This window comes from Nematolebias whitei, chromosome 16 (assembly GCF_014905685.2).
Source record: "Nematolebias whitei isolate Nwh7 chromosome 16, NemWhi1, whole genome shotgun sequence".
NCBI lineage: Eukaryota > Metazoa > Chordata > Actinopteri > Cyprinodontiformes > Rivulidae > Nematolebias > Nematolebias whitei.
In genome coordinates, this window is record NC_056513.1 from 10,309,620 (window position 1) to 10,318,580 (window position 8,961).

The 8,961-nt window shown below is 39.8% G+C and overlaps 1 protein-coding gene across 1 annotated transcript in view; it reads right to left on the reverse strand.

The window, feature by feature from the left end:
* Window positions 1-3,149: 3,149 nt before the first annotated feature.
* LOC119422765 (transcription factor AP-4) overlaps window positions 3,150-8,961 on the reverse strand; it is an 11,180-nt gene continuing 5,368 nt past the window's right edge. The window contains exons 4-7 of the mRNA XM_037690160.1: window positions 6,673-6,843; window positions 6,103-6,249; window positions 5,650-5,814; window positions 3,150-3,405 (exon numbers count right to left, since the gene is read on the reverse strand). Coding sequence (XP_037546088.1) covers window positions 3,250-3,405; window positions 5,650-5,814; window positions 6,103-6,249; window positions 6,673-6,843 — 639 coding nt within the window. The 3' untranslated portion in view covers window positions 3,150-3,249. The remainder of the gene's footprint in view (window positions 3,406-5,649; window positions 5,815-6,102; window positions 6,250-6,672; window positions 6,844-8,961) is intronic.

Sequence of the window (8,961 nt, forward strand, 5' to 3'; positions counted from 1 at the left end):
TATATATATATATATATCTCAACCTTCAGCTTTTAGTTATCCCTTTGTAACTTTTGGGTAATGTTGCTGATTTTAGCTGGTGTTCTGCCTATTTTATCATTACCAGTTTCTCAGTTTTAGCTTCTCCAGCAGTCATTCGACATTCTTTTTTTTTTTTTTACAGATACAAGGAGTCACATCCCTGACAAGCTGGCAACTAACCTCATTAGTAACAAGCTGCTCAACCTGATTTAATTGTTGCACAACTTCTTTTAGTTTTGCTGCCATCTTTATCTTTATGGTGATGCGAACAACCTCACAGCTGTTTGCACGTTTATTATTCACGTCATATGTACACAGATATCCCATCCGATGATCTCATTACTCTTATTTACACAAAGAAAGAAGCAAAATGAGCCATCTGTGTTTGATTATTAATAATCTGAACTTTCTGGAGACCTGCTCACTGTCGCCACCTGGTGGACAAAAAGGGTTCAATTAAACCAAACAGGAAAATATTGTGTAATTAAAAAAGTACAAATTTTATTGGCGTTTTTTTTTTCATCTTTTACAAAGGCCTGTTAACCCAAGTTATTTTTTTATAGAAAAAAAAATATAACAGCTTGTCATTGTCACTGATAAAGAAAACAAAATTGATGTCACACAAAATGTAAAAAAAAAGCATTTCACAAATAAAGGCAGGACAAATACAAACAAAAGCTAAAGAGCTGAACACAAAGGACAGATATTAAACTGCATCGCAGCAGAGTTCATAAAAAAAAAAGGCTGAAAAATGAACTTTTTGTCATTGTTTTTAGGCAGTATACAGAACAAGTGCTTCGTTTGTAAAATTCCACCCAAAGAACAGCAGCGCTGCCAACACAACGTACAGAAACATGTGGGAGGGTGAAGTGTTTCTGACCCGTGAGCAAACCTGAAATTCAGGCTCAGCGCCGGCCTGCACATCCCCAAACCCTTAACAACAAAAACAACATGAAATCAATCCCCATTACCCACGTTTGGCATGAAAATACGACTGTTGACCGAACGAATGGAGTCCGAACATCCCACAGAACACACCGTCGCAGAATCCATGCTTGTGTTCAACAAATGAGCAAAAGGTCCTAACAAAAAGCTTAAGACAAGAGAAAGCGGCGCGCCGTAAAATGCATTCAGTTGGCAACAGAACGTACAACAAAAGGATGGATCCAAATCCAAATGAAGGAATGTTTACAGCATCGAGTCTGACGGGAGAGGAGGCTCGCTGCAGGGCTTTCCAGTCAAAACTCCCAGCTCAAATATAAGCAAAGTAACATGAGGTGCACAGACGTGGTGCACGTCAAAGCGAAAGGAGAAAGATCGTGGGTGGCACATCTGCAACTCCAGAGCTGCTCAGTGTTCAATGTCAAAGACGGCGATTCATTTTTAAATTTGCCATTTTTTTACGCCGGATACACTGAAAACACACGGAACGATCCTCAATTCTCCAACTAAAGCTGCCGATAAGGTTCTACACGTCCCCACAACGAGTCAGTGAACGCCTCAACTCTTCCAACTCCTCCATTCCCCACTTTCAGAAACAAATTAAAAATGCAGGCACACGCAAAATAATGATAAAAAAAAAAAAAAAAAAAAGGTGACTGAAGGATTTTGGCCTCAGCTCGCTGCTCTCCAGCAGAGCGCCACGCACGAACACAAAGCACCTTGCAAGAAGAGACTACATTCTTTGATAAAAGCACGTCAAGTTTCACCCCATAGGTGTGATTCGCACACCGGTCGATGGTGCATAGAGAACTTCACCTCGCGTTTAAACGACGCCAACAAAATGTACAGAAGATGGAATTGCATAAATACAAACAATGCTAGTGCATAGTCACTGAAATCCACAAACCAAGACCAGACGATGGATTCAGGCCTTCAAAGGGGAGCAACGGACCTGGATCCGTTCTGGATTTTCACATCATCTTGAATTTATAGAGTCTGGTTCAGTCAAAAAAATAAAATAAAGAGGCTGATTATGAGAAAATGTTCCTACAAACTGTTTTCGTTACGATAAAACCGTTCGATAACGACTGACTGACTTTAAGCTCTGAAATAGTGTGAGCTGGAAACCTTCCATGGGAATTAACAAGAATAAACATTAATTTTAAAACATTAAATTTGGCTTTTAGGACTTTAGTTGGGGAGGACATATTTTAGGATAATCTGGACAGATTAAGTTGCTGCACCAGCATGTAAAAAGTTTTCATTCAATTTGTAACTTCCATAAAATTTCATCACCTGAAAATGACTAAAAGATAGTTTGTTTTAATTATGACCAATTCATTATTATTCCTACGGAAAGTTTCACATTTGGAATATTTCCCACAATTCCCCAGCTTAACGTCCCATAAAAAAAAAAAAAAAAAAAAAAAGTTTCTGGAAATTTTCCCGCCCTTTGGCAGCTCCGCTCAGAACTTCCAGAAATTCCCGTTTTTCTCTGTAAAAACCCAACAAACCACCAATTTGTTAATCTCAGTTTAACAAAATCTTATTCTTCAGCATTCGGTAATCCCGGCACAAAAGCAACATGAACGTAAAGAAAAAAAACAAACAGTAAAACTGATGCAATTCAGATTACTGTTCAGGACTTTAGATGAAAAGCGTTTTTCGTTTTCAAGTAAATTTGATATCTTTTCTCTTGAAGTTGTAAATTCTCCCAAGTTCTAAAATTTAGAATTGTTTAAAAACGTGGTTTAAACGAGATTTCACAGCCACTGGCGATAAAATGCAAGAATAAATGAAGAAACGGTCTCTCAGCAGCTCGTTTGTGTAACGAGCTGCTTGCTTCGTTACATTCACCTTTCTGTACCGACCCGACCATAGTGTAGTAATACTGTCCGTGTGCCAGTGACGCTGGGTGACGATGATGCTGTGACTGTGGCAACATTAAAAACTTGTTATGGGCTGACGGACGCTGACAGCTTTTCACAAGAAGACTAGTTCGTTTTTCAAGTTGCGGCAGACCGGCTCTAAAAAATAAAATAAAATAAAAAAACCTAACGTAATCCCACAGAGCTTCCTCTGCACGCTGACCTTCCTATCGTTTTAAAAGTCAGAAAATTTACAGTACAAGACCAACACAGAGCTTAACTACTGGATTTAGGAGTTTGGATGATGCCAACAAAAAAAAAGGTTATTTTTATTTTTTAAGTAGTCAAGCTCCTGGAGGGAGTCTTACAGTGAGCGGGTGGTTTAAGTGTTTGTGTGCGTGCAAATTGACGGGGCAGGTCAGTTCATCGAGCAGTCCTCTCCCTCTGTGTCCGTGTCCGTATCTGAGCAGGCGGTGTCCATGGCGATGTGGGCGGGGCTAACAATGACGGCTCGTCGCTGCTCGTCCTCTGCGCTGGCTCTCCTCTCCTGGGTGCGCTCGATGTGCTGGATGGCCTGTCGGGGCAAACAAAAGGGATATTTTACAACAGCAAGGACTCTTTAACCGGGTTCTACATTTATATATTTACTCTTTAATTTTGTACTTTTTCATGGTGATTGTTACATTTTTTTGGTGTCACGTTTTGCAGCTGAAACATCTGAACTATTCTTGGAATTTGACCTATTGGGAAATCCCTTCGTATTATATTTGCAGTCATTGTGAAGTTAGGCATTTCCATTAATATACAGCTAGAACTGCCAGTGACATCATTACAGACCAACACAAATTGTGTTTTCAAACCAGCAAACCTAGCTTGTTGCCAGGTCAGGCGTTAAATCGCCAACTTTCAACAAAATGTTTCATTTTGAAGCTTCTGAGGAGAATTTGAAGAAAATTGGAGAAATTTCACACGAAGATGCGTTTTGTCAGCGCAGGTCATTAATTATGGACAGGTTGAGGTTGAGGAACAGAAAAAAATAGAAATGGCATTTCCTGCAAAAAAGCAGTGCTTATTGTAGACGGACTTGCTGAAAAACAGCTGAAATTAGCTAAAGATGTGCTTAAAAGTAGCTGAAATGGAAGAAGAAGCCTCAATTAACAGAAGGAACATATTAAATAAACAGAAATGAGCACAAAAAATAAGAAATTAGCTAAAAAAGCTGAAATTAGGAAAAAATAGCTGAAAATTAAGTTAGAAAAGCAGAAAGAAGCTTAAACTACCAAAAGGAAGTGGAAAGAGCAGCAATGAGCTGAAAAAATTGGAATTAGCTGGGAAAAAACAAACCCAACTAACATTAGCATAAAACAGCTCAACAGAAGCTGAAATAGCAGGAAAAAAGCTGAAAGGAGCATAACAAGCTGAAATTAGCAGAAAGAAGTTAATTAAGCTGAAAGTAGCAGAAATTACCATGAAAAACTAAAATTTATGTGAAAACAGCTGAAGTTAGCTAAAAAATTATAATGTGGTAGCTGAAAAGTTGGAAGAAGCTTAAATTAGCAGAATTATTAAAAAGCAGAAAGAAGCAGGAATAAACACCAAAAAGTGGAAATTGAAAAAAGCTGAAATTTATGAAGAACGGCCGAAAAGTAGATTAAAAAGGCAGAAAGAAGCTTAAATTACCAGAAGTGGGAGAGCACATTTTTGCTTAATTAGGCTAAAAAAAAGTTTAAATTATTGCCAAAAATGTGGAATTAACCAAAAAACTAAAATTAGTAAAAAAACAAACAAACATCTAAATATTAGCTGAAATAGTAGAAAATGCTGAAACTTGCAGAAATAAGCTGAAAGGAGCTGAAAGAAGTTAGAAGAAACACGGAATGTTGTAGTTAGAAGAAATGATCTGAAAGGAGAACAAAACAGCTGAAATTAGCTGAAAAAAAGTTTAAATTAGCACAAGGAAGCTGAAAGAAGCTGAACCAGAACAAAATGTGAAAGGAGCAGTAAAAGGTTGTAAACAGCTAAAGATTTGAAGGATGGAAAATGAGCTCAATTCATTTTGAGAAAAAAATGGCAGAAAAGACTAAATATTTCAAAAAGCTAAAGTTGCACCAACACCAAAAGTCATAGCAGGATTGTCCCGAAAGAGCCGAACGTTTTTATTTATGATTTGTTGAAATAGTTTGAAAACGAATGGATCATAATTGTGTGAATGCTTCATAAACATTCACACACCATTTTTATTAAAAGATTTGAGTTCAAGGGCTTAAGTCCAAGTTTTATAAAAGTCTTGTTTGCATGAACTGCAAATAATAAAATAAAAACGAGACGAGTTATTTTAAGATGACAGCTATCCACTGTTCAGTCAGATTAGCAGTTAGCTCCAACCCCCCCCATACAAACACCAGAAAAACAGACCAAGTGGTTCAACAGAACTGGACTCACTGATTCTTGAAGACGCTTCACCGCTCAGCAAAAAGGCTTCTTCAGTAGATTTACACCATCAGTCACTACAAATTAAAACGTGCAACCAAAAACAGCTCACGTCGGCCTCGTGAGGATGAATTAAGATTAAGATGGAGAGGTGGGCAAGCGACCCGTGATTGTGACAACAACAGGCCGGGCACTCGCAACTCACGATCAGAACTGAAAAATACTTTTGGATGAGATGAAACGTGGTCAAGAATCAGAGAAGTCCAGTTCGTTTCTTATAAACCACTTGGGATGACGTGGAGCCTAACCAACGTAACGAAACAGAAATCGTGCTTTTATTTAGTTTCACGTGCTGCTCTGTACAAAGTTTAAAAAAAATAATCCATACCTGCACGATCGTGTCAAGATTCTGTCTGGAAGTGGACACGGCGCTGGTGTGGGCAGACGGGCTCATGGTCACCACAGTGACGTGATGATGGGGGTGCTGGGTTAGTGTTGGAGCTGGGACGATGACCGTGGGGTGGTGAGTCGGGGCTGGGGGCGGAGCCAACACCTGAAGGACAGAGGAGAAATAAAACTTGAAACAAGAGTTACACATTATACGCCTGTCGATGAACTGTTATACGGCAAAGACCCCGTATAACCTTTGACCTTGATCTTGGAGCTGAGGTCATGCAAAATGTACGACACTCCATATAGTGACGTGCGGATCAGACGTCATGGCCCGGACAAGAGAAAGTTTACGGACGGACCGAGACTTTACCATATTATGTCATGTATTCATCACTCAGATGTAAAACAGATGTGTGTGTGTGTGTGTGTGTGTGTGTGTGTGATTAACCTGAGAACTGTGTGTCTGTTTATCAGCAGCGTGGATCTGCTGTAGCCGTAGCAGCATTTGGTTCTGAATAAGCACCTGCTCCTCCTCCACCTTCTGCGTTAACACCTTCAGACGCTCCGGGTGCAGCTGCGTGTCCAAACAGCGCACCTAGAAGCACACGGGATGCATCCATCAGGTCAGCTTCACTCAACGAGAACACGCCCCGCGAGCTCCTCCTGCCCACTGTACACTGCGAAGCACCCGAGTTGAACAAGCGTCCGCCGGACTCGGTTTAGACGAGCTGGAAACGTCACGGTTTACCTCCGTTTTACCTGCTTCTTAAAGTTTCTGTTTGTCTTTAACCTGCTGTTCAGGTAGATCCAGGATGTGAGCGACCGATGAACTCATGAACCTGTCAGCTTGATGGAAGTTTATTGTTTACTACTCTGACTGCAGGACAAGAGTCTTTTGTCTCCTCGAGATGCCATTCGTTTGTATTTTGTGGAAAAAAAAAAAAAAAAAAAAACGGAGAAAAAAAGACGAGAATTGCGTAAAAGTTAAGCCGATACGGTGTCGTGTCAGAAACCAGACCTGTTCTTCCAGCTGCATGCGAGCCGAGCGCTCCTTGTCCAGCTGCTGCCGCAGCTCCAACATCTCCCTCCTCAGCTCCTCGACTTTCTCCTCCTCCAGCGTGTCCGGAGAGCCGATCCCTTCATCCTTCTCTTCCGCTCGCCTCCTTTTAGGCGACGAGCTGCTGAACTCCTGCACGAAAAGGACGACACAAACTTAAAATGCAGAAGAGCACAGACGGGCTTTGTATAAAACCCAACAATGATGTGAAACGTAACCAGCCTTTTTTTTTTGTCAAGACGTGATTAATTTTCAGGTGCCGTACTTTTCGCTGTATAAGTCGCACCTTTTTGCATAAATTAGCATGCCCTGAAGTAACTTCTTTATGTTTTGTCCCATATTTATAACCCAATTTTTGGCTGAGACCTGACAATTTCATTCATTCTTACATGGAAAATATTGAACACTACCATTTTCAGCCACTAGAGGGCCCTTGAGTAATATGGCAAGCAGGGATGCACGATATTATCGGCATGGTAGCGGTATCAGCCGATATTAGCGTTAAAGTTCAATATCGGCCATTCCATCAAAATAACTCACCGATATAAAAGGCGCCGTTTTTGTATGACAACCCAGTAACAAGGATGCTTGCAGCGGCAGCACGTGATGACGTCACGTGCGCCTACCTGCAGCTGTTACACATGTTTTGTAGCAAATAAGCATAAATAAGAAGACTATGTTCTGACAAAAGTATATAAAAATATATCGGCCAAAAATTCAATATTGTGCATCCCTTATGGCAAGCCAAGTGTCTCATTAATAGGTAAAAGTGGTTATTAATGAGACACTTGGCTTGCCATACCAAGCCATCTTCGTCTCGCTCTGGAACTCCTGGAGCAAACGACCAATCAGCTGCATTTTGCCGCCACGCCGCCCGGACGAAGTGCAGCTGATTTGACCATTAAAAGTGCATTTATTAAGGAAAAGTTCAACTGAGACACACATTTGCTATAATTTTGAGCAAACAACTAATTATTTTTAAGTGTTAATCTCGCTAAATTCTTGTTAAAGTCCTCTCGTGCACACTCTCGTGGCCGCCATTTGGCAGTCAATCGATTTTTGGCAGAACACCGGCCCACGTTTCCGGGTGGTCAGCGGTGGCGCATAATAGATGTGACGTATACGGCGAAGCGACTTATTTATGTTTTTTCCTTCATTAGACATTTTTGGACTGATGCGACTTATACGGCAGCAAGTACGGTAATAATAATAATAGTAAAAAAAGAACACTCCTTTAACGGAACAAAATTCTTGTGTAGAAAGAAAATTAAAAGCCACATGAGCTAATAATATGACATAATTATCCATCACATGGCTGACAACTTGATGCTGAGCCGTCTTTGTTATTGCCTGAAAGCTGTTGAAAGAACAAGTTTTACAGGTTTAAAAATAAATTGTCAGAGACAACGTGACCTCATTTATTGCCACACAAGCTGTGTGTCGTTCAAGTAAAACAACAAACACCACTTACTAAAATAAAATGACATTTTTAAACCTAAAAATTAGTTTTTAAAGACGTTTCAAGCAATTGGAGTGATGTGTACTTATAATATTTTTTCTGGTAGATTCTGGAGACTCGGTTTGAACTGAAAACCCATTTCAAAACCCAACTTTGGGTTTTGAGGGCCTGTTTAGCTCTAAATATGAAGTCACGAGCCTCGCGTTTGAAATGTCCTTGTATGTTTTGTTACAGTGTCAGGACTATGTGCAGATGAGTTCATTAATAATAATATGAAATAAAAAAAAAAACTGAAAAAAACCAAGAGAGACCTTTAAAAATGTTGGAACGTCAAGTCAGAGTCCTGATACGTGCCCGTCTCAACTTTCAACATTTTCATGAACACACACAGAGGAACACTTTAAAAAAATTTTTTTTAACATTTTTTAACTAGACAATTGTATTGTAGTGAAATTGTCTGTCTGTGTCCTGACCCCTTGTTCCCATGTTTGCAAGCTTTCCACAGAAACACCACATCCACTTAGTCGAAGACATGTGTATGACTCGTGCAGCAGCCACAAAACAACAATAAATTAATTAAATCTGATGCAACTTCATCAATTATGCCCATAAACCACACTTTCAATTTTAAACCCAATAAATACTGTTGCACATTCAGACATGTGCACACTGTAACATAATTTAGATACCTGTAACAAAGTTAAATCAGGTCCTCTGGACTGAGTTTTTGTTGAAACGTTTCATCTTTTATCCAAGAGACTTCTTCAGCCTGTGGAGCTGCTTTTATCCAA